Source organism: Acipenser ruthenus, unplaced genomic scaffold (assembly GCF_902713425.1).
Source record: "Acipenser ruthenus unplaced genomic scaffold, fAciRut3.2 maternal haplotype, whole genome shotgun sequence".
Classification (NCBI taxonomy): Eukaryota; Metazoa; Chordata; class Actinopteri; order Acipenseriformes; family Acipenseridae; genus Acipenser; species Acipenser ruthenus.
This window is the reverse complement of record NW_026708301.1, coordinates 26,180-51,531: the sequence shown is the minus strand read 5'-3', so window position 1 is coordinate 51,531 and position 25,352 is coordinate 26,180. Positions and strand designations below refer to the sequence as shown.

At 42.3% G+C, this 25,352-nt stretch overlaps 3 protein-coding genes, 1 non-coding gene and 1 pseudogene across 7 annotated transcripts; 2 read left to right on the top strand and 3 right to left on the bottom strand.

The window, feature by feature from the left end:
- Nucleotides 1-7,585: 7,585 nt before the first annotated feature.
- On the top strand, nt 7,586-8,333 carry LOC131730555 (histone H1-like). The gene has a single exon (XM_059020701.1). The coding sequence runs from the start codon at nt 7,666-7,668 to the stop codon at nt 8,281-8,283; it is 618 nt and encodes a 205-aa protein (XP_058876684.1). The 5' UTR covers nt 7,586-7,665; the 3' UTR covers nt 8,284-8,333.
- A 1,016-nt stretch (nt 8,334-9,349) lies between these two features.
- LOC131730556 (histone H3-like) lies at nt 9,350-10,198 on the bottom strand (annotated as a pseudogene).
- Nucleotides 10,199-10,616: 418 nt separating this feature from the next.
- On the bottom strand, nt 10,617-11,221 carry LOC131730557 (histone H2A-like). The gene has a single exon (XM_059020702.1). It carries the CDS (start codon nt 11,059-11,061, stop codon nt 10,678-10,680), a length of 384 nt encoding a protein of 127 aa, XP_058876685.1. The 5' UTR covers nt 11,062-11,221; the 3' UTR covers nt 10,617-10,677.
- Nucleotides 11,222-17,567: 6,346 nt separating this feature from the next.
- Nucleotides 17,568-17,686, bottom strand: LOC131730565 (5S ribosomal RNA). Its single transcript, XR_009324101.1, has one exon. It is a non-coding gene; the product is annotated as a 5S ribosomal RNA (ribosomal RNA).
- A 1,042-nt stretch (nt 17,687-18,728) lies between these two features.
- Nucleotides 18,729-21,995, top strand: LOC131730561 (uncharacterized). 4 transcript variants are annotated; one of them, XM_059020709.1, is made up of 3 exons: nt 18,729-18,744; nt 19,617-19,879; nt 21,373-21,995. In XM_059020709.1, exons 2-3 carry the CDS (start codon nt 19,658-19,660, stop codon nt 21,880-21,882), a joined length of 732 nt encoding a protein of 243 aa, XP_058876692.1. In that variant the 5' UTR covers nt 18,729-18,744; nt 19,617-19,657; the 3' UTR covers nt 21,883-21,995. The 4 variants fall into 4 exon arrangements, with proteins under 4 accessions (XP_058876692.1, XP_058876691.1, XP_058876690.1 ...); XM_059020708.1 differs by lacking the exon at nt 18,729-18,744 and adding an exon at nt 18,770-19,005; XM_059020707.1 differs by lacking the exon at nt 18,729-18,744 and adding an exon at nt 18,770-19,033.
- The last annotated feature ends 3,357 nt before the right edge of the window (nt 21,996-25,352 follow it).

The following is a 25,352-nucleotide window of genomic DNA, read 5'->3' as shown; positions in this document are numbered from 1 at the left end:
TTGTTATAATTCCTAGGTTTTAGTTTACAGTTTAGAGTTCTGGGCACTTCAGTTAACTAGAAAGTCGATATTGTTGACTGTCCAGTTTGTTTACATTGTGTAAAGGCAGTTATATCTGCAATGATACCAATTTAAATTATATGTTCCAATAATTTATTTACATTATAAAACAGTTTGATTAAAACATCCCCCCCCCCCCCCCCCCAAAGTACAAATAACCGAAATATCGCTGTAGATTTTTAGATCTCCGTGCCTGTTTTAACCCGAGTATCCTCGGGATGAGGTTCAGTAACACAGGCTCAGATTTTTGCCCACATGAAAACATTCATAGACATCCTATCTATGGTTTCATTGAGAATATACAATGGCACGGAATAATACAAAATGAATATTTACACGTTGTCTGCAGGATTGGAACCTGCGCGGTGAGACCCCAATGGATTCCCAGTCCATCGTGTTACCAACTCGGCCTCGACACCCGCTGTATAATCCCGCGCATCTGAGCAACGCATTCCCCCGGTCCGGACCTGATTGAAAAATAAGCCAGCAAAGAAGAGCGCGCACACATTAGACCCGCCCACAATTGAGTCGTGTCTGTGAGCGCGTGTTAACCACCAAACTGCTGAGTCGCATTCCCTGCATAGTGTTGCTGATTAAAGAACAGTTCAATACGTGCATCTGCATTCGCGTTGTTAACCTGATTCCAAATAAGTTGTTTCACATTGTTTTCTTAGATAATGGTTATGCATTTCCCTGCGTATTGCAGTTGTATTTCTGCAGAGGCAAACAAATGTTTACACACGCACACACACTCATGTTTTTTTTTTTTTTTACACCCGTGTTGTTGGAGTCGATGCGCTGTAAGTATTATTATTATTATTATTATTATTATTATTATTATAATATTATTATTATTATTATGTAACCCCCCCCCCCCCCCCTCTACCAGGGTCCTCGTGTTTTGTTCTCTTTCTTTGAACACACTCACACGGGGTCTGGGGTTCTTTTCAGGGTCTCGGTTTATTCACCAAAATTAGTAAGAAAGAAGAATTGGAGAGAGAGGTAACACAAGGGAAGGGTACAAATGAATAGAGCATGTAAAGATAGAAATAGGGTTTTGTTTTAAGGATAGGTGAACAATCTTATACAGAGCAAGAGGGTGGTGGTTAAATATTGGATAGAGTAGCTACAGGCTACTTCATATCCCCAGCTTAAAGACACACTGGGCAGTCCAGTGTCTTAACAGATATCAACGTTAACACTTTAATACATGTATATATGTGTTAATCAAGGCCGACAAGCAGGCCAAGAACACGTCACCTAAAGTACCCAATGGTCTATTTCAGCACATTCAACAAAACTCTCTCTTATTTCTAAAACTTAGCGTGAGTTTCTTATGGCAATACATGCAATGCATGTGAGATAAAATAATAATAATAATTGCTTAATGCTTACCCTTTAATATAAATCGTAAAAGGATATGGCTGTCTTTACCAATCTAGTACTTTATTAATTTCTAGACTACCTATTTAAATATATAAAATAATACAATGTCTTGATTAGACTCCTTATAACCAATATTAGGACAGAACTGTGTTATTAACAACGCTTATAATAATCAAACACTTTAAAACGTGTCCGAAGAGAAATTCTAACCAAGATCTTTCCAACAGAAGGTAGTTTAAGGTGCTGGATTGACCAAGCAATACCACACAATAAAATCAATCTTACCTTGAAATATTAAAGGCTGTTTAATGTCTGCATCTGCAGCGTTTATACACGCTCGCACAGCTTTCAGCTCGTTCTCTGATATTTCCAATCTCAGCTTCAGACTTTCATTCTCTTTCTCCTTTTTGTTACATTTCCACTCTGAATTCAGTGAATTTGCTGACGACAGCTTTAGTAATCGCGCACAAGACGGTGTGTAGAGCCGCTTTCACTGCGTGCTCGATGGTAGAGGCGAGCTCGTCTTGAAAGAGCGACACGGACACGCTGACGCGTCCATCTTCACTGGTTTGAGTTTCACACTGGTCTAGCGGAATCCTCTTTTCAAACAGAAACACCGGCTGCGGTTTGTATTTAGTAATATTTATTTTTTACTGTAGCCTTCCCATTCAAATATATTCATCACTTCTTCTGGTGTGATAAAGAAAGAACACAAACAACATGCTTTGCAAGGAGTAACTTTACTTTGGTCTTTCAGAATCGCGCAGAGCTCTGCTGGAGCTTCAACGCGTTTGTTTCTCAGTAAATCATCTCATTGAAAAGCTCGACTTGTCTGTAGCTGCGACTGACGCGCTCCGCTCTGTGTGTGAAATTCAACACAGAAAAGGGATGCTTTCCTTTTCACGGAACTCCGTGCAGGTAATAAACAAACACAAAAATCACTAATTATTAGAAAACATTTCATCCCAGCCTAAATACTTTAAACAGCAGGAGACAGCGTGTTGTAAAATCATCACTGACTGCAGCCACCTCTCCACACATGAACAAAACAAACCTCTCTATTTCCTGTACTGAAATGAAAGCGTCACTAGCAGAAGGCGGGTCTGGTTGGAACCATCGCGTATTATTGGCTGTAAAAACACTCTATCCCCAGCATGTGAGCCTGATTGGCTGTAGAAACACTCTATCCCCAGCATGTGAGCCTGATTGGCTGGCCTCCCTGTCGGAGGCGGTTATGAAACTGGATGCCAGAGTTCGCCATGTTGGCTCTTTCAGCGCTGTGTTCAATGCGATGCATTCAGGCGCGTTAAGTAAGTGAGCCGCTCAGAAAGCACACGGAGCTGAATTTAAATGACTTAACGCTCTGCTACAGGAGAGCGCTGAGCGACTTTTAAAAATGGAGAATAATAATGATTTGCTTGTTTGTGTTTCTAAGCTGATGGTTGATGAAATGGCCCCGTGTGAAGTTACTGTCCCCTGCTGGACCTCGCTGAGTTCGGCGCTCTGTTTGGACTGAACCTCATATCTGTCTGTGTTTAATACCGACGTTAATAATGAACATTATGAATAATATTAATACTACAAGCCTAATAATAATACATTAATAAATATAAAACAGCTCTACATTTAAAAAGAAAAATGAAATTAAATGATACAAATTCGAAAACAACCATTTTTACATTATTGTCTACATGCATCATCTCAAATAATTACAATGTCATTTTCAGACCCTTCGGCGTTGTCTTTTGAAAAATTAAACCTGCCAGATCGAACGCAGGCCAACATTCAATCAATGAATCAATCAATCAATTAATTAATTAATTAATTAATCATATATATTTTCTATAGCGCCCCATATGCGCTTCACAAAATCTACTTAAAAGCAACAAAATATCTAATTGTAAGCCTGGAAGAACAAAATAAGTCTTCAGTGTAATTTTAAACAAAGAGCGCTTTCCACGATTTAAGATGCTTTAGAGAGACAGAATATTGGAATTGGCAGCCGAAACTGGGGGATAAAACTGCCTGTGATCAAAGTGGGCAGAAAAGTTGCATACTTTGCATACTGTATTTGGTAGAAAAGAAAACGGATCATCTCTGATTTGCAACGTTTCCATGGTTCGGCCCGGCCACTGCCGTGTGACTGGTTAAAACGATGAGTTCAGTTTTTTTCTGCTGCTTGGTAATTCAGTGATGAGGCAGTTGTAGCAGAGTGGCGCAGCGGAAGCGTGCTGGACCCATAACCCAGAGGTCGATGGATCGAAACCATCCTCTGCCAGCTTGTTTTCCTTCTGTTCAAATTGATCATTGCTAATGTTAAAACAATTTAAGAACACTTTAAATAGGCCTTGACTGATATAAAAATATAGTAATGTGATTTGCACTACGCAGGACTAGATGATCTTAAATAAAAACATTACATTTGAAAATAACTTATGCTTATCCCCACTTTCAAGGAAGTTTCTTTATAATGAACCAAAGATAAAGACGTTACAAATGAGAGAAGAGTGCCATCTAGTGGAGAAAGAAAAAGCACAATGGCAATAGACACGTTCTGCAGTATCGCCTCTGGGAGTTCTGTTACAGGCGAATCTCCCGATCTCCATATTGATCCAGGTCCATTTCGTTGTTCGAGGTGATCTTGGTGCAAACAGAACGAAGATCACGTGTCGTGTCATTGAGATCTCTCTATCTCACTTAAACAGACGGCTGCGTTTCTCAAGATGCTCCAGCAAGCGCTGCTGCTTGCAAATGGAGAGCATGTAAACAAACTGGACAACTAACATTATCAAGCAGTTATTTTTTTTAAATCAAGGTTTATGAATACACTGATAGTTGGGCGGTGTATTTCACTGGGTTAATAAAAAACAAACATGATATATGAATGTAAACACTGAAATTCAAACTGGCCTCGGTTCTACTCTCGATTTAAAACAATGCACAACCAAACCTTTGAATTGCAAAGTACAACAGAATGCATGCCAGTGGAGGCAGCGATATACATGAAATAAATGAGATACCAACAAAAGCAGATTGTTCAATAATTAAGAACGCTTATTATAACTCAAATGTAATGTTTCTTGTAATATTCAGTTTTGTCGAAACAATCCATATTTAATTTTTCCCGCCGAAATTAAACAGATTCGAATCGATTTTTACAAGAAAAATACAATTCATAAAACCCGATAAACATTTAAGTTTATGAAACTAAAACTAAATGCATTCCCAAATAAATACGTAAGTCTCCTTACCTTAAACATTTCCATTTTAAAATGTGCAGAGAACTGAAATGAGAATTGTACTCTTTTTGCGGTATTTGGGTGGCTCTCAGAAGAGCCTTTGTGTTGTAAAGACGGAGCGGGGGCGGTCGCGGTTTACTTGGAGCTGGTGTACTTGGTGACGGCCTTGGTGCCCTCAGACACGGCGTGCTTGGCCAGCTCTCCGGGCAGCAGGAGGCGCACGGCTGTCTGGATCTCCCGGGAAGTGATGGTGGAGCGCTTGTTGTAGTGAGCCAGGCGGGACGACTCACCGGCGATGCGCTCGAAAATGTCGTTGACGAACGAGTTCATGATGCCCATCGCCTTGGAAGAGATGCCGGTGTCGGGGTGGACCTGCTTCAGCACTTTGTACACGTAGATCGCGTAGCTCTCCTTCCTGGTCTTTCTGCGCTTCTTCCCTCCCTTAGGCTGGGTCTTGGCAACAGCCTTCTTGGAGCCTTTCTTCGGCGCGGGTGCAGCTTTCGGTTCTGGCATTTTCCTTCTCTGATGCTTTTTGAAAGATGAATGAGTAACCAGCCCCCAGAGCCCCAGTATTTATACAGTATGTATGCAAATTATTACTAAACAACCCTTTAGAGTGAGAATGTTGACCTGGTAACCTAGCAACGCTCCCGAGTGACGGAGTACTTCGATGTGATTGGTTGTTCACTGGAAACGCAACAGAGGGGGTGGTAACTTTGCCGCGAGCTGAGTTCTTTTTTTTTTCTCTCTCGAGTTCAGGTTTGAATTCGGCGCCTTTTTTCTTGAGCGGTTAGTTTAGGTCTTTTGTTTTTCATTTATTAAATACATGAAGAACTCGGTATACAGCAATACTGAAATCCACACCCGATGCGTCTTAAATATAGAAATATAAATAATCAAACCCACGTCACCTTTTGTGCTCATTAAACACGTTAAATGTAGAAACACACGATCAATGCTGATGCTCTTTGATTTCTTCCTCATCCCAGAGTACCGATTGTTTCACAGCAGCTTGAATGGCGAAACTTCAACTCAAATTCAGAAAAGACGACATCGTGGAGCTCAAAGCTGAATCAGGATCTGCTGCTTTTAATTTATTATACTGATTACAAAATGTACTGAAAATAAAATTAGATAAGACTTTTTTTTTTTTTTTTTTAAGTGTTTTATTTCTTATCTGACTTTAATTCTGCACGGAATCGGATAAAACCGAGCTCGTATTTTCTCATTATTACCGAAAATGTTCACTTTTTAAAATACAATTCCATTCAATTAATTGATTTTATTGATTTATTAACTGAAATGCTTATTTTAATTTTATTTTTTTCTGGATCTGTGTAAAGAGTTAAAAATCCAACACTTAAGTTTAAGCCTAAAATACTCTCGTTACACAGCGTGAAATAGGTCTAAATAGCCATTTTAAAACAACAAAGAAAACACTGGGGAGATAACAGTATAAAACATTTTGAAAAATGTGATTTTATTCTTTTGAAGATTTTAGTGGTGTACTAAAATTTAGCTTGTTTCAGAATTGAAAACTCTTTAAATGAAAAGGTGGGCGGCTCTTAAAAGAGCCTTTGTGTTCGTGTCCTTGTGTCCAAATCTTTAACCCCCGAATCCGTACAGAGTGCGACCCTGGCGCTTCAGAGCGTACACCACATCCATAGCGGTGACGGTCTTTCTCTTGGCGTGCTCAGTGTAGGTGACGGCATCCCGGATCACATTCTCCAGGAACACCTTCAACACCCCGCGGGTCTCTTCATAGATCAGCCCGGAAATTCGCTTCACTCCTCCGCGGCGAGCCAGGCGGCGGATAGCGGGCTTGGTGATGCCCTGGATGTTATCACGGAGCACTTTGCGATGCCGCTTGGCGCCTCCTTTGCCGAGTCCTTTACCACCTTTGCCTCTTCCAGACATGCTGTAGATCCGTATTATGAAAATAATACAATACTTGAAACGAGGGCTGAGGCTCTAATACATACACGCAGACCGGACCTGATTGAAAAAGAAGCCAGCAAAGAAGAGCGCGCACACATTAGACCCGCCCACCACTGAGCCGTGTCTGTGAGCGCGTGTTAACCACCAAACTGCTGACTCGCATTCCCTGCATAGTGTTGCTGATTAACAACGCGAATGTGAATGAATTTATGGAAATATCCTTTAACCTGATTCCAAATAAGTTTTTACACATTGTTTTCCAACATAATGGTTATGTATTTCTGCAGGCAAACACACAGTGGAAAAATAACCTTTTTTCCTCACCAGGAGGCAGAGGTGGCATTGCCTATGAAATACACTACTAATGAAATATTTAATCTACTCAGAGAATGCTGTGCTGATGCCAGGGTACTTACATTGTTGCAACAAGTGTGGGTCAGGGATGAAGAGAAATACAATTCAACAAAGTAATTCTCCCAATCGATTACAAGGGGATGATCCGTCAGAACGTGATGCAGTGTATTAACCGCACCGCACATAAAGGTGATTAAATGTCCAGTTTTACAAACTTCACGCTTCAAACTTAAGTTGTGTTTGCCTAGCTTTCTCGTTTGTGAAACCAATCATACAGTTACTTTAAATAATACAATTGTCATCTTATATTCAAAAAAATCTAGCGAAGTACAGAGCGAGCAGTTTGGTTTCGCTGGAGGATAGTGCAGTTTTGGTCACCTCAATTAAAAACGCAGTAATGGTCCTGGTTAAAGAATACGTTATATTGTAAACACAACCCTTCTGTTTTGATACCTCCGGTTGTTTGTGTACATTTGTTCCAATTTCATTATCAAATTGTATATTTTGTGCTGCGTGAAAACACAAGACAGGACGTTTTCATAATGAATCTGTTGCCTGCGGGTCAGTTGAGTCTACACGGTTCTCATCGTGTGGATAAGTTTCGCTCTCCGCCTTTCTGCTCGCATTCTGTGACTCGCAGAACAGTTCAGCATTACGTGTGAGTTTTCTCCGTGTTGAAATATTAGAAATGGCAGAAACTGCTCCAGCACCAGCCGCTCCTGCTCCGGCTAAAGCTCCCAAGAAGAAAAGCGCAGCAAAGCCCAAGAAATCGGGTCCCAGCGTGTCGGAGCTCATCGTCAAGGCTGTGTCTGCCTCCAAGGAGCGCAGCGGGCTGTCTGTGGCGGCGCTCAAGAAGATCCTGCAGGCCGGCGGCTACGATGTGGAGAAGAACAACTCCCTCGTCAATAGAGCCCTCAAGAGCCTGGTGACCAAGGAGACCCTGCTACAGACCAAGGGCACCGGCGCCTCGGGCTCCTTCAAGCTCAACAAAAAAGCAGCTGAAGCCAAGGAGAAGGCGGCCAAGAAGAAGGCAGCTCCAAAGAAACCAGCGGCAAAGAAAGCGGTTGTCAAGAAAACAACGAAAAAGGTTTCGGCAAAGAAAGCAGCGACACCCAAGAAGACTCCTACGAAAGCGAAGAAACCGAAAGCTGTAAAGAAGGCGCCCAAGAGCCCGAAGAAAGCGGCTGCCAAGCCTAAAAAGGTCGTGAAGAAGAGCCCGAAGAAAGCGAAGGCAGCGCCTAAACCTAAAAAGGTGACCAAGGCAGCTAAACCCGCAGCGAAGAAGGCGCCTCCTAAAAAGAAGTGATCAGTTAAAGCGATGATGCGACAGTGAAACCAAAGGCTCTTTTCAGAGCCAAAACATCTTTCTAAAAGAGCAGGTTGTCCTTGTAAACACAGGGCGATGTGTGGAATGTGCTGCCGTGGAACGTGTTCCGCCTTCTCGGTGGAACAGCCCGGTCTCCTCGGCGAGCAGTCCAAGACGGTGAAACATGGCGCCGCCCCGCAGGTACAGCTGTGGACAAAGGTGTTGCATTATCTCGAATTCTATGATTGAAACACCTTTAAAATAATTAATAACCTCATTTAGATCTTTTATTTGACATGTAATCAAATAAACTACGAAATGATGTCGTAAAAGTCTATCAAAAGCCATAATGCAGTTGTACAGTATTTCGTGTTAGATTTGGAAACGTCACATTGTTCAATACTTTTATTTTTATTATTATTTCTTAGCAGACGCCCTTAACCAGGGCGACTTACAATTAAAATCTATCACATTGTGCACATTATACATTAGATCAATGACAGCTGTATCTGCAATACTGGGAAACTGCAATAAACAGACTCGATTTACGATGGTCTGTACTGTACAGCGAGATTGTTTTTATGTATTTGACTCAATTTTATTAATGTTGCTATTTTACATATGATATAAATACTGGTTTGAACTTGTCGACTGAAAAAACATCACCAAGCACAAACCCCATCATCCCCACATCGCTGTCAGCCAAGATGCTAGAACAGAAACAGAACAAACTGATTCTGAGAAAAGACTCGAAGCTGTTCCTGTTACACACCGAACAAGCTGAGCGACTCCGAGCCGGTTCACCTCCCGAAATTCCGCCGATAATAAACGAGGCATTTTTTTTATATCTGATATCAGATTTTTATTTTGGCCTAAAATGTAGCCTCTCTTTCCATCTATAGATTTGATGGTTTAAAAGAAACACAACATTGGGAAGGAAAAGCGAAACGCGCTCATAATATAATGTTAACATGTTCCAATTGCGAAACTTACACATATAACACTTACCGTGTAAACTACAGCTGTTTATTTAAAATTGGAATATAACACTTTCAGAGAAGTGGGTGGCTCTTAGAAGAGCCTTTGAGTTTCGCTGTATTTTAAGGGTTTTGCAGTTTAAGCGCGTTCCCCTCGGATTCGGCGGGCCAGCTGGATGTCTTTGGGCATGATGGTGACTCTCTTGGCGTGAATGGCACACAGGTTGGTGTCCTCAAAGAGCCCGACCAGGTAAGCCTCGCTAGCCTCCTGCAGCGCCATCACAGCGGAGCTCTGGAAGCGCAGGTCGGTCTTGAAATCCTGAGCGATTTCTCAGACGAGCCGCTGGAAGGGCAGTTTGCGGATCAACAACTCGGTGGATTTCTGATAACGGCGGATCTCCCTCAGAGCCACAGTGCCAGGTCTGTAACGGTGAGGTTTCTTCACGCCGCCGGTAGCGGGGGCGCTCTTTCGAGCAGCCTTGGTAGCAAGCTGTTTCCTGGGCGCCTTTCCACCGGTGGACTTACGCGCAGTCTGCTTAGTTCTTGCCATTTTCAAACTCTACTACACAGTATTAAAAAAAACTGTAAATGGCACAAGCAGCCGATACCAGAGACTATATAGGAACTGAGCTACTCTGATAGGCTATGAGATCTGAAGGGCGGGTCTCTGTTCCTCATTGGCTATATTCCAGACTCTCAATGATTGATTGGAACATTTGAATTCTGCGCGCGCGCATTCTGTTAAGCAGTTATTGTTTCGGAGCTGTTGGCGCCTTTTTTAAATAAATACAGTATAGTCAGTCATTCAGGACAACATTGCTTATCCCCAGTATAAGAAATGCATTCCATTCAGATTAAGCAGTCTGGGTTCAAAATTGTAACGGAGAAACGCTCAACAATAGGCAAGCAATAGTTATTTATGGCGAGAGAAAATACATAAACCAAGCATGTACCCTTAACACTAAAGAAAATAGCCCAATTCAAAAACTATAATCAGACTGAAAACAAACAAACAAAAAACAAAACACGGAAAATACATATGCCCGCAATAAAACACAAACACGGGAGGGGGTGGATTTCAAACTGGAAGCATGTTTCAAGGTAGCTCGATCGAAAACAAAGTAAAGCAGTCAATTGATATTGTATCAGATTGTCTCTTTGTAAAGAACGTGGCATTAATGTGGGAACGTGATCTACACGCGCTGAGGCGAGGCGTGTGTTTGATATCGCTCCAAACAGACATGGCAGCGCTGCACTGCCACACACAAATACAAACTAACTATTGCTTCAATTCTCACCATTCAGTATTTTTCAGACAATAAAAATAAACCGATTCGATGCGCTTTTATAGAAAAGTGGGTGGCTCTTAAAAGAGCCTTTGGGGGTTTATAAGATGTAAAAGCGGCGTCCGAGTGATTTATTTCTTGGCTGGCTTCTCGGTTTTCTTGGGCAGCAGCACGGCCTGGATGTTGGGCAGCACTCCACCCTGAGCGATGGTGACGCCTCCCATCAGCTTGTTGAGCTCCTCGTCGTTGCGGACAGCGAGCTGCAGGTGACGTGGGATGATTCTGGTTTTCTTGTTGTCCCGGGCGGCGTTCCCGGCCAGTTCCAGTATTTCAGCAGTCAGGTACTCGAGCACAGCGGCCAGATAGACCGGGGCTCCAGCGCCCACACGCTGGGCATAGTTTCCCTTCCGCAGTAGCCTGTGAACACGACCGACTGGGAACTGCAATCCTGCCCTGGAGGAGCGAGTCTTTGCTTTAGCACGGGCTTTACCGCCAGTCTTTCCTCTTCCAGACATCTTCACTGTAGTTCAGAATATCACAACAATAAATGCGCGGCCGCTCTCCTGCTATTATACACACCGGCTCATTCGTGATTGGACAGAACGGTGCAATACTAGTTAGAATGTTAAAAGACGTCATAGTGGATGAGGGCGTGCAGAATCTTATTGCATGCCTCTGATTGGTTGTATCATTCCCTGCCCGCTGTTTCTGGTTTGGCGCTGTTCTTCTGCGGTTTGTCTTGTTTCCTCTTGGCGCGCATTTTTAAATTGGAAGACAGCTGTAACAAAATGTAACCGTTTAGAAGTGTTTAAAACCACACTGCCCTACAGTCGTGTTCGAGTTGTTATAATTCCTAGGTTTTAGTTTACAGTTTAGAGTTCTGGGCACCAGTTAACTAGAAAGTCGATATTGTTGACTGTCCAGTTTGTTTACATTGTGTAAAGGTAGTTATATCTGCAATGATACCAATTTAAATTATATGTTCCAATAATTTATTTACATTATAAAACAGTTTGATTAAAACATCCCCCCCCCAAAGTACAAATAACCGAAATATCGCTGAAGATTTTTAGACCACCGTGCCTGTTTTAACTCGAGTATCCTCGGGATGAGGTTCAGTAACACAGGCTCAGATTTTTGCCGACATGAAAACCTTCATAGACATCCTATCTATGGTTTCATTGAGATTATACAATGGTACGGAATAATACAAAATGGATATTTACACTTTGTCTGCAGGATTGGAACCTGCGCGGTGAGACTCCAATGGATTCCCAGTCCATCGTCTTACCCACTCGGCCTCGACCCCCGCTGTATAATCCCGCGCATCTGAGCAGCGCATTCCCCCGGTGACAGGCAGCCTCCTGTTAGGAGAGCTGGAAGGGGTTTCCAGTGAACACACCGCTAGTTCTGCGGTATCAGCAGTTTGTTAATATTAAAGTGAAGCAGCGGTGTTTTTGCTTAAGACTGTTCAAGTTTAGAACAATACCTCTTTCCCTAGTTTACATCAACATACTACCTTACTTAAATTAGCTCGTTAATACATTATCCGTACTTTATTAATGCAGACTTTCTTTAAACAAAATAACTCCCAAAACGCATATTATACATACACACGTCATTGGAATTCAGAGTTTACGCAGATACATATATAAACAACATACATAAATCTATAACTAACACCCTAACCCAAAGAGCATCTCCTGAGGTTGTAGAAAGTGAATGATTAGTAAACGGATTTAAACTCGTGCTTGATATTGTGGGTGGCTCTGAAAAGAGCCTTTGTGTTCAAATGCAGCCGATGAATATCCTTAACCTCCGAATCCGTACAGAGTGCGACCCTGACGCTTCAGAGCGTACACCACATCCATAGCGGTGACGGTCTTTCTCTTGGCGTGCTCAGTGTAGGTGACGGCATCCCGGATCACATTCTCCAGGAAAACCTTCAACACCCCGCGGGTCTCTTCATAGATCAGCCCGGAGATTCGCTTCACTCCTCCGCGGCGAGCCAGGCGGCGGATAGCGGGCTTGGTGATGCCCTGGATGTTATCACGGAGCACTTTGCGATGCCGCTTGGCGCCTCCTTTCCCGAGTCCTTTACCACCTTTGCCTCTTCCAGACATATTCTAGATCCGTATTATAAAAATAACACAATACTTGAAACGAGGGCTGAGGTTCTATTACATACACGCAGACCGGACCTGATTGAAAAAGAAGCCAGCAAAGAAGAGCGCGCACACATTAGACCCGCCCACCACTGAGCCGTGTCTGTGAGCGCGTGTTAACCACCAAACTGCTGAGTCGCATTCCCTGCACAGTGTTGCTGATTAAAGAACATTTCAATAAATGCATCTACATTCGCGTTGTTAACCTGATTCCAAATAAGTTGTTTCACATTGTTTTCTTAGATAACGGTTATGCATTTCCCTGCGTATTGCAGTTGTACTTCTGCATTTCTGCAGAGGCAAACACATGTTTACACACACACACACACTCATGGGTTTCTTTTACACCGGTGTTGTTGGAGTCGATGCGCTGTAAGTATTATTATTATTATCATTATTATTATTATTATTATTATTATTATTATTATTATTATTTATTTATTTATTTATTTATTTATTTGTTTATTTCTTAGCAGACGCCCTTATCCAGGGCGACTTACAGTCATAAACAAAATACAGTCACTCTAATAAGCACATGTACTGCCCTAAGTCACGAGTAAATCCTTTACCAGCTTTAGAAAAACGAAACTGTGCGATCACATCTGTCCATGCAGAATGTTTATGCTGTTCTATGTTGTTAAAGTAAATAAATGCTGTTGTATACAAGAGTATACAAACAACACGAAACTAGTATCACGTGACACACTTGCAGAAATTCAATGATAACACCGTCTAACAATTTATTTATTTATTTATTTTTTTTGGTTCCTGGGTAGTAAGTGTTATTTCCTAATTGCTTATGCCCCAGTATAGAAAATGGCTATTATTCCCCACAAACTTTGCTTTTGTGACCAGGACAGTGATATTTTGAAATTGACCTATTTTCCAGAACATTCCAGATAGATTCAGTGCTGAGTAAACTTGGAGTAACTTCTAGAACTTTCTAGAACTTTCCAGTAATATAAATAGTAGTATAAATACAGGGGCCTTAAGCCCACCAGTTCAGTTTAGTTCCAGCTGCCTAAGTGGATACATATCTGCATTTTTTTGAGATGGCATCAAGGTCATAGGAGACTTCAAAATGGTGGCATTCCTGATGGGTCTCCAAGGCGGTTTTACCAAGTTTCCCTGCTATCTTTGCCTTTGGGACAGCAAGGACACCAAGACGCACTACTACAGGCGGGACTGGCCACAGCGGACCGAGTTCTCTGTGGGGAGGAACAATGTCAAGTGGGAGCCACTGGTGGACCCTCGGAAGGTGCTGATGCCACCACTGCACATCAAATTGGGCCTTATGAAACAATTTGTCAGAGCTCTAGATAAGGAGTCGGCAGCCTTCAAATACCTTCAAGACTTCTTCCCTAAGCTGTCTGAGGCAAAGGTCAAAGCCGGTGTCTTCGTCGGACCACAGATAAAGAAGATCCTGGAGTGCAATGAATTCCCCAAGAAGCTCACTAGTAAGGAGAAAGCGGCTTGGAACAGCTTTGTCGCAGTGGTTCGGGGCTTCCTGGGCAATCACAAGGCCGAAAACTATGTGGAGCTGGTTGAGACTCTGGTGAAGAAGAGCCTGGTTCTGAGAGTGTCTCAGAAGCCAGTACCACCCCGCTGTCCAGCTCCATTTCGGCACTCGTGGGACGTGCTGCAGCTTTCCTGCAGCTCCCTTGGACGCCAGCATCAGAACCATGCTGGTCCGTTTTCCGGACGCAGGTGCTGGCTCCCCGCCCCCAGAGGTTCCCGGCCTTCCCAGATTTTTTGGAGCAGGCACACTCCTCCTGGGACCACCCGGCCGCGGGACTCAGTGTGCTGAAGCAGGCCGCATCGCTCGCCTCCTGGTAGACTCCACCATTGCAGCCTTGGTTAAGGCCCCGCCAGTGGGTGGTCTTATTAAAGACCCGGCGTGCCCGAACCCCCAATGCAGGGTGACGGAGACACATTTGAAGCGAGCCTACACAGCAGAAGCGCAGGCAACTCGCTTGGCTAATACAGCTAGTGTGCTGACCACGTATTTAGATGGTGTATTGCGTGAAGCCCCACTCCCCGGGCCTGTGGCCACGGAGCTGCGCCTCCTGTCCAGCACACTGCTGCAAGTCTCCGGTCTCCAAGGGCAAGCCCTTGGCTGGAGCCTGGCTAGCTTAGTGGTGGCTCGTAGGCAGCTATGGCTGTCTCAAGCCAGGGTACCTGATGCGGATAAGGCTGCGCTGCTTGATGCGCCGATATCCCCAGGTCATACGTTTGGGACAGCAGTGGAGGAGATTTTGCAAAGATCTCACCAGGAACGCGAGGCATCCAGTCAGGTGGCTGCATTGCTCCCTCCCCTTGCCTCTGCATGGGGTAGGTCGAGCCGCTGGCGAGCTCCCCAGACTCGGACTGTCACACGAACAGTCCCAGTCCCCACAGCTCCACTGGGTGACCTAAGGCATCGCCCTCAGGGCACACCAGCAGGTAACCGAACGCAGGTCGTGGTCAGTCCACAAACCAGCGCCATAGAAGATTTAGGCCAGCACCCTAAATACTCACTCAAAATTGCCAAGCCGCGTGGGGCAAAAAGGTCCTTTTCCTCTCGGCCACAAAGGTCCTTGTCCTTCCCAAACCCAAGGTGGCGTAGTCGACAAAATCTCTTGGTATCATACAGGTTACCGTGGACACCCTACCCGTGACACATACATGTAAACTACACCACAGTGAGCAGCTCCTTCCTCCAGACACAGACCACACTGGAGTGTTTAGATTACTGGGTGTGAGGAGCCTTGTGTTAACAACGGAAGAACTGGACTGACTTGGGAGCTCACTGCTGCTGCCTATTTCAATTGTTTTATTACTGTGTTACAGTATGGGGCAGCAGTAGTGCTCTGGCTCCCTCTTGTGGTCAGTGTGAGTGATGGCAGTGTGTGCAGCTTGGCAGGGCACTGCTGCCTGTTTCCAGAGAGGGATTCAATCAAACACTAAATTCACAGTTTAATAGAAGAGTGGATTAGTTCTATTTGTATATGTGTTCTAAGCGCTGCACTTGTGTTTCAATAAGTGTCACAGACAGTTCTATGAGATCTGAGCTGTGAACACAGGTGGGACTTGATAGGGTTGGATGACTCACAGTACAGTTAGATTATCCTTCCAGTAGTTTTATGTTTAGCCTCTCAGTGCTTTCCTGCTCTCTAGGAGGGGCATTAGAAATCTGCCTGTTCAGAATGAACTGGCCCATAAGTGTTGAGACATGTGTGCCAGGGAGCTGCTGCACACATAAGGAATGAAGGAGACCAGGTGGGTAACAAGGATGACACAGGAGGCAAGACAATAAAGAATAAACTGACTTTAATAACGCTGATGTGCTGATCCTGAATAAAAAATAAAAATTCATTCAGGGACTTCTGAGTTCCTCATTTAAAAATGTGTCTGAAATTGAGATAACATCATTTTTATTATTATAAGTTATAATCCAAGTTAGAAAAAGAAAACTAAAACACCCAATCTTCCATCTATTTGAGGTGCACACCATGTTAATATATGGGTCATTCAATACCAACTCAACCAGTGCAGATTTTACTAGAATAAATTACCTGGGGTTTTTCTGACATGCTGAGTGCAGAAACTATGGTTGTTATTTTTTTTTTATTTCTCCTTCGACCTATGACCTTGCAAGGGTCAACAAAAAATGATAAATTATGTTGTAATCAAACTGCCATGTTTCTTCAATTTTGCATTGTCCGGAGTTAGATCTAGAGAAACAAGTGACAGAGTTTGCTTCCAGTGGCACTAGCTTGGAGCTGAGGAGTTATCAACTTGCTTATGGGACTTGGAGTTTTTTGTTATCATGACATATTTGAGTGAATACTGCTCAGTTCTCCCGAGTAATCCAGGCTGATTCAAATTCAGGATGCTCTCTAATTAAGTATGACCCAATTTTTGGGTGGTTTTGCCTGTGGGCTTCTCGGCCTGGATTGTAAGTCAAGGTGTTTCTTCACCTCTTTAAATGCTGGTGATGCCCATCGCCTGGGCCTAACTACTGTTCTCAGCTGTTGACAGGACTTGGAGACGACGTTGTAGTTTCTGGAGAAATTAGCAATAAACAAATTTCATTTTGACATTTTCTTTTACAAAGCATTTCAACTATTGAATGACACCTCTCCATGCGTCTGACATTTTCATATTGCTTAATCCTGTCCAATACAATGTGGAATTTTTGAAGTAGTGTCCGATACATTCAGCAAAACTTTTAAGGTTCCAAGTCAGGTCTACATCAACAATTATACAATTCTTAAGACAATTTGTTAATTCGTAATATTTTACCTCATGGTTTGACTTTTATCTTTCAAAATTTTAGTTAAGAAAAAGTTAACAATAACAAAGACCATTTCAATGTGTTAAAATATTTGTCCTTAATTGCAACCGTATAGTAAAACCACTTACATTTCTTATTGACTTTCTTCTTCTCTCCTCAAGATGCCGTCTGTTCCAAATGTTGGATTTGTTGCTTTTTCTTTTTAAGGAACACCAGTAAGTTTTCATGGCAGCTAGAAAATAGAAAAGCATATTTAAATATGCATGTACCATTTTACTGTACATATATAGGCTGATATACTGATAATACATTGAATCTCAATGTCTTTGAAATCACGTAATTCAACAACAATATCTATTTATCAAACTGAAAAATAATGTAATTTTTTATGTTTTAACAAACTCGAACACACACATGGGAAAAGGGCAGGATGGATTGAGTTCATATCATTTACTTATTTTAAAAGTTTCATGTTAAATGTTAAAATAAAATGTAATTTTTTTTCTAGTTGGAGCAAGTGTGAGAATATTATTCGAAATATGTGGGGAAATAGCGCCCCCTTTCAAGCTGTAGGTAGAAAAGCTTACAGCACCTGGTATTCCCAGGCGGTCTCCCATCCAAGTACTAACCAGGCCCGACCTTGCTTAGCTTCCGAGATCAGACGAGATCGGGCGTTCTCAAGGTGGTATGGCCGTAAGCGGAAAGCTGTGGTGGTTTAGTATGTTTCATAGTAACTAATACCGGAATAGTGCTACACGAGAAAAAAAGCATTGCTTAAAATGAATGAATGAATTCATAAATATCGACATAAATGTATTTATTCCCATACGTATTTATTTATTCATTCCAATATTTACATATTACTTTATTTATTTCGATAATTGCAGGTGGTCGGACAAACTTCAAACAAGATTCTCGTCTGTATTGTTCTTTCAGTAGCCTAAATACCAAATTTAAACGACACCAAAACTGACCACGGGGTAAGAACAAATAAAAAATAAGAAACGCATATGCACGGCCATAAAACGACACACACACACACGCACACACACACACACACACACAACCTGAAAAGCAAACATTATACTGAAGGGAAAACAAACACGTAAAGAAGCAGAAATGAAATCCACACACCGTTATTAAAACAGCCGATCTCAGTTGTATTGTGTAATGAATGATAAAGGGCTAGATGTGTCATTGGACTCCGCTGACGAGGGGCAGCAGTAGGTTTAGTGGTTATTTGTTTATGCTCGTCAGATGATTCGGTCAGGAGGGACACAGACCTGCACTTGCTCAAGGCAGACATATTTTAAACTCAAGTCTCATTCTGTATCACCAACACTGCATTGCCATGAAAAACTTGAATAAACCATCTTTGGAAACACTGGTATTAAAATATTGTATATGTACGAATCTTGCAAAATTAAAAAAAATATATATATATATCGGTAGTTTGATACAGCCTCTGTTCTTCTATACAATATTTTATATAATTCTATGCATTTCAGTGGGTAGTTCTAACCGCAAAGTCAGACACACCTAAATTTTTCCCAGTCTTTCCCCACCAACTTTTTGTCACATAATCTGGCCAATCAAATGTTCCATTAAACATTTTAGAGTCGCAAGTAACCAATCAGAAGCAAAGCATTCGTTCTGCCCCCAGAACAAGCTTGGTTTCCAAAAACTCAACTGAACCAGACGCATCATTTTAAAGCACAAGATTTGCGGCGGGTTTGAGTTTTGAAGATTAGTAGCGGGTGAGTTGTTAACCATTTCATAAAATCCTGGATTTATATTGGTCAGTGATATAAGAACAAGCAATTAAAGTAATTGTGTGCTTTCGTAATATTACTAACCTGCAACTAAGCAAATGTAACAGTCTGGTGATTCAATGAATTGTAGCGCTTACTCGGTGGGAACCTTTGTTACAGGGAGATGGGGTCTGGTAGGAAGATGTTGGAGAGCGGGATTCTGGGAAGAGCGGAGTTCGTTGTACCGGATGTGTGATTTTCAATAAAGTGTGTTCATTTAGAAGTAATACACAGTGTGAGTCTAATCGTTTGTGGAAACCCCATAATTTATAACACTGCTTGTACGAGAGCAGCCTGTTTCCTGTTTGTGTGTGAATACATCATGTAGTCAAATGTTTCCGCATTTTCTGAAACATTATCACGTTAGTATAAACTACACATTGACAATGTAATCCATGTTTAATATATATGTGTGTGTGTGTGTGTGTGTGTGTGTGTGTGTGTGTGTGTGTGTGTGTGTGTGTGTGTGTGTGTGTGTGTGTGTGTGTGTGTGTGTGTGTGTGTCAATGGTTAACACGATTTCTGCTTCAGGGTTAAACCGAAAAATCGCCGAATTTGCAGGAGTGTTTTTTAATAGACGCACGCGCAATCAGTAATTTAAACTAAACATCTTCATGTTTTGTGGCGATTTAAAAGTGAAATCCACCTTAAGAGTCAGATCAGAATAATTCTGGTATTTTTAAGTTTCTGGAGTCTGAAAGTGAAATACAAATCCACTGCACTCGGGCGAGCGCTTTTACTGGGTGTGCCTGTCAGGAGCCCCCACTTAAACCTCTTTGACAGGACTTATAATCTTTCTTTTTTTTTATTTTTGGCAGCTACCGAGCAGAACCCCATTTGATACTGCGACAGTTTAAAGATGGAATCAGTCCCGATTAAAGAGGAGCTCCCTAAACTTGAACTGGTCCCCATTAGACTGGAGTTCTCTGGACTGTCTTCCCTCCCCATTAAACAGAAGCTCTGTGAGATGCCATCTGACAGCATCAAGTCGGAGGTGTCTGGGATTAAAGCTGAGCGCAATGAATTGGAGATCTCCCAGACAGAAGAACCCCTTCCTGTGAATGAAGAGGTGCTGGAAATGGTGTGTATTACTAAACTGGAACCCCTCCAGAGACATATATAGAACTATGTGTACTCTCTCGTGTTCTTATCATCACCCAAGATGATGGACCAAAATCTCACTTGAACTCTGCTGATTGTAGCTCTAGATCTATCTATAGATATATATCTGTAGTTTTGACCGTAAAATAACAGAGTTAAGTGATCTTTAACAAAGAACCCATGAACGTGACCACAACCAGAATGGTGAAAATGTAGTCACAGCAGTTATAAGATTTTCTTTTTTAAAGAATTATTTATGGGTTGGTTATGTATGTCAGACTGACTATAAGATATATCTGTCAGAAGTTCTCTACCAATAAATCTCTAGGCAAATGTATTCGACTGCATTGCTGTGTATACAAACTGTATAGGTATTTTGATCTAAGTGCTTTCAATGTATTTCACGCTAGTAATGTGAAACCATTTTTCTTTTCATTTGTGATCAGCAGGGATGCCCTGACATGTCTCAAAACACAGGGGGGGTTGAGCCCCCTTTTAAAATGCTGACTTTGCCTGAGGGGGGCTGAGGTCTCACATACTCGATGCTGGTGGGCAGTTGCTATTCGTTCATCACATGATTTTTTTTTTTTTATAATTTACCATAATCCTAACAATCCTAACCGAAACTTCAAAGCACAGGCAACCTCCAAAACCCTTATTTTATTTTATCCCCACGGGATGAATGAAGTGCATCCAGTACTTTCCCAGGCTTCTTGTAGAGTGTAGGTGTAGCGGTTGATCAAACACAACAGGGTGATGATGTGCACATTGCAGAAGTGTCACTGGTGCTTACATTAAAACATTTACAACTCATTCAGTTGGTGGGGTTCATAGATGTTCTTTGCATTCTTCACAAAATGTAAAAAATACAAATTCTCTGCCAAAATGCAAATTGCGCATTTTTCCACAGTATTCTGTTATAAACAGATTTCTAGGATCCCTGGGGATTAACACCTACTTTGAGCAATCGATCAAATCAATCCATTTTTAAATAAGTTGATCTACACAAAGTCTGACATGATTAAAGCATCATTTAGTAATTTAAAAATGACTTCTTTTATTCTATCGACCCTCATTTTTGTACACTGCAGTTTGTTTGTTTTGAACTTCGGCTCCCTGCTGCAGATGGGTTGAACCCTATTTCAAAACACAAAAAAATGTTTTTTTAGGACTGTACCATTAACGTCCATTACAAATATAATAGGGTGTTACGTACTGTTCTGTGTAAAATGCAGTGTCTGTTGTGGCATTGCAGTTTACACTGAGAAACATCTGCTTCAGAACCGGTACTGTGCCGCCACTGAACCACCTCGAGAGACGGGTCAGTGACAGAATAAAGAGTCTCTGCATTTTACCAGCATGTCCCATTGACACTGAAAGTGATTCCACATCAGTGCCGCCACAAACACGGTGATTAGTGCTAATCAGATATGAAACCAGCCCTTAATCTTTTTTTCTTTTGTTTTCTGACAGTTACCAAGCAGAACCACGTTTGATGCCTTGGACAATGTGAAGATGGAATCTGTCCCGATTAAAGAGGAGCTCCCTAAACTTGAACTGGTCCCCATTAGACTGGAGTTCACTGGACTGGCTTCCCTCCCCATTAAACAGGAGCTCTGTGAGACGCCCTGTGACAGCATCAAGCCAGTGGTGTCTGGAATTAAAGCTGAGCGCAACGAACTGGAGATCTCCCAGACAGAAGAACCAGTTCCTATGAAAGAAGAGGTGCTGGAAATGGTGCGTATTAAACTGGAGCCCCTGAAAGAGGAGGTACTCTTGAAACCAGGGAAGGAAGAATCCGAAGACTTGAAAGCAGCCCCCACTGAGCTGGGTCCGGTACACCTGCGGGAGTGTAGCGTGGTGCTGGAAAGAATCTATGTGAGAAAGCAAGGCTCTGGAGAGGAAGGCTCTCCCAACAGCACGCAAGGAGGTGGACAGGACGACGAGAGCTCACATTCAGAGTGCAGTCCAGCAGGTGAGTGACTGACTAGCTGTGACATTGTCATTCTACACTGAGTGATGGCCACAATGTGACTGAGAGGCTGAGAACAGATAGCAGGGCTCCACATTAGCATCCAGGTTCATTTTGCATACTTGTCTACACTGAAGCAAATCACAGTGTCTGTGGCGGCACTGATGCGGAATCACTTTCAGTGTCAATGGGAAATGCTGGTAAATGCAGCGACACTCTCAAGGTGGTTCAGTGGAGGCACAGTGCCGATGTGAAGCAGATTTTTCTCAGTGTGAACAGACACCACATTTTATATAGGACAGTATGTAACACCCTATAATGTGTGTAATAGATGTTACTGGTACAGTCCTAAAACTCCCCTTATTTTTTCGTGTTCTGAAATCTGGTCCTGCCCACATCTGCAGCTGATGACACGGGGCTGAAGTTCGAAACCAACTGTCTGACCAGCGTAGGCTACAATATTGTATATTTTATGTCACAGGTTGGGTAATAAATAGCTTAAATATTTAATTTCACCTCAGAATATAAATGATAAAAACGCAAATACTGTTAAAAATACCATATGTTAACAGCATTTCTGCTTTATATTATAAAACAAAGTTTAATTTATTAGAATAAGTTAGAGTTCTGGCTAAAATGGTTTATTCTTTAATTAAAATACTGTAGCCTACTGTTTTATGTGTATGATTACTTGGCACAAAAAGTTTGAAACAAACTATCAGTTTAACTTGTCTAAGCAACATACTGAAATGTGAGTTACCGGTAGACTTTATGTTTTGTGCTCTTGCAGATTTGAAGAACAGAATGTTTTTGTTTTTTAAAAAACGAATCCCTATTTAATGTGTGCAGCATACAGTATATTCTTTTGAAGTGTGACACACCGGCAGCATGTTTTAACACTGCATGATCTGCCTTCTATGTAAATGGAGGTATGCTGCCAAATTGCAGCTGAGCCTGTAATATCGCTGTGTGAATGCCGTACTGAAGGGTCCTTTTTGTAGGTTTACTTTTTTGCTTGAGTTTTTTTTTTTTTTTTTTTTAAAGTATTTTCTTTTACTAATTAATAAAAGCATGTCATGATCAGGACCCATCCTTCAATAAAAGGGCCGTTATGGCGTTATGGCAGAACAAGTACACACATGAGGAAATACATCCACTTTGTCAGTCTGTGCATACAGTAAATTGGTCAGCAGAAATCAATATATTTTGGAGGTGATTATTGTGAAGAGTCTGAATCGGGATTCATTTCAAGACATCATATACACAATTTGGGGGTGGGGCCCTCCTAGGCGGTCACCTTGCTTGCCTTGCCCTAAGGCCGGCTCTGAGAGACAGTGCTAATCTCTGTAGCCGGACATGTACAAAAGTATTTAACAGCAGTTAAATGGACATTAACACATACCGTGAAACTTCTATTAAACGGCCAGGCATTTATTTACAAAACTCACAAGCAGACCTGTAACGCAGTTTATTATTTCCTGTTATTGGGGGTAGATCACGTCAGTAATAGGCACACCCTATTGACCAGTCTTTGCGAGGGCTCGCTAGCAAGCCCCGCCCTGGGGGAGAAATTCTAAAAGCATTTAGCTGCCTGCGAGGAGGAAGTCGCTCTCTTTGGACTGAGACACAACAGAGAGCAGATCGCTAACACTGCCCATCTACTATAAGCTTGCGAGCTGTCGCTGATTCGGGACTAACACCATTCCACTGAGCCTAGGTAGGACGTGTTGTCCTTAAATACCATTCTTCTGGGATTACTATAAAACGCAGGAACCAATTACCCCATTCTGGAATTCAGTTAGCATACATAGAAAGGAGACCCGGCTGTCGATTTTGTATGCAATATGATTATTTAAAAATAAAACAGTAACCATTATTGACTCTGAAGAACTTTTTGTGTTGAGAAACGAACCCTTAATAAAAGTGTGGTTACAACTGGCGCCCAAACGAGGGGCCTGCGTTTAATAGCGATCTGAGAAAATAAAAGCGAGAAGCAAGAAAAGAAAATAATATAAAAATACATTTGTTTGTTCATTAAAACTAACTTTGCTTGCTTCACTGGACAAAACCGCTGGTTAAAAATAAGAAAATAACCAATTCTTACCGTGTGTTGTGAAGTAAACACTTCCTGTATTTCAACTGACATGAATACGTCCGGTTCAGCCATGGAAAACGTTGCTAGTGTGCGAACAGTGGAATTGCTGCCTGCAGCGACCTCTGGTGGTGGCAGTATAGCAACTACTTGTCAAGCTAATCCCAAAGTCATTGAAAGCAAAGCAGCTGAGTTGGAACTGGCAATGTTAGATGAGGCACGAGAAGCCGACCCCCTTGCGAATTTAAAGGGGCAAAAGCATACTTACAATGAAGAAAACGAACCAAATTGTTCTTTTTTCAAAGATATGCTGCAATGTATTTTGGATAGAATGGAGAACCAAAATCAACAAATAAATAAGAATTTAGGGTCAGTGCAAAACGATCTCCATAAGGTTACCAATGGCCTTAATGACCTCCAAAACGTGCTTAGAAGAGAAGTTAGTGACATTGGGAAGACTACAGATGATCTTATGGCCCAAATGGCATCTTGTGAATGTGTTATTTCCAAGCATGATGTTGCTTTGGAGAATATGCAAGCGGACGTAGGCTACATGCAAAAAGGTCTTCAGGGAACACAGCAGGACGTAGATGCTTTGAACCAGAAGGTAGAGAACCTGCAAAGCAAGGTTGACTCTGCTGTGATTGGGGACCTGAGAAGCCTTCGCCTAGAGGTCCGACACATTCAAGAGACCATGGCTTGTGGGGGTGACATGCCTAAACGACACACCCAGACCACAATGTCTCAGACTGAGAATGCTGTAGCTGATTCTCCTGCACTAAACCCCAGAGTTTCTGAGCTCCAATTCAGCACCCCTTTACCTCCATCACATGAAAGGTCTTCACTATCCACATCATGGTGCGCAAGCCCTGCACCATGGCTTCGTCCTCCATCTGTTATGCAGCCCCCTGAATATGGCAGTAAGGGAGGCCCCAAACCTCGTGAGTTTGTTGCTCTTTTAGAACGATACTTCCAAGCACAGTGTATTCCAGAGAACCAGTGGCTAATGCAGACTGATTTCCATTTTAAAGGGAGTGCACAGCAATGGTGGCGTTATAAACGGCAGCAGGTTCGCAGCTGGGAACAATTTAAGAAGGCGTTTCTGACCTACCATGAAGGTCTCATGAGCAGAGAACAGACACAAAGGGACCTGGAGGTCCGCCAGCACGCTGATGAGCCACTAGAAGCATTTGTCTGGAGAAAGTACGAACTACATTCTCAGATATACCCACAATGCTCTGAGGAGCAAGTGACTCAATATATTATTGGTCTCCTGCATCCTGATCTCAAAGTTTTAATGCGGTCAATGGAACTGAACACCCTTGAACAGCTAGTGCAGAGGGGCAAGACCTTACAACAAGACCTGAAGGAGGAGAGAGAGTATAAACG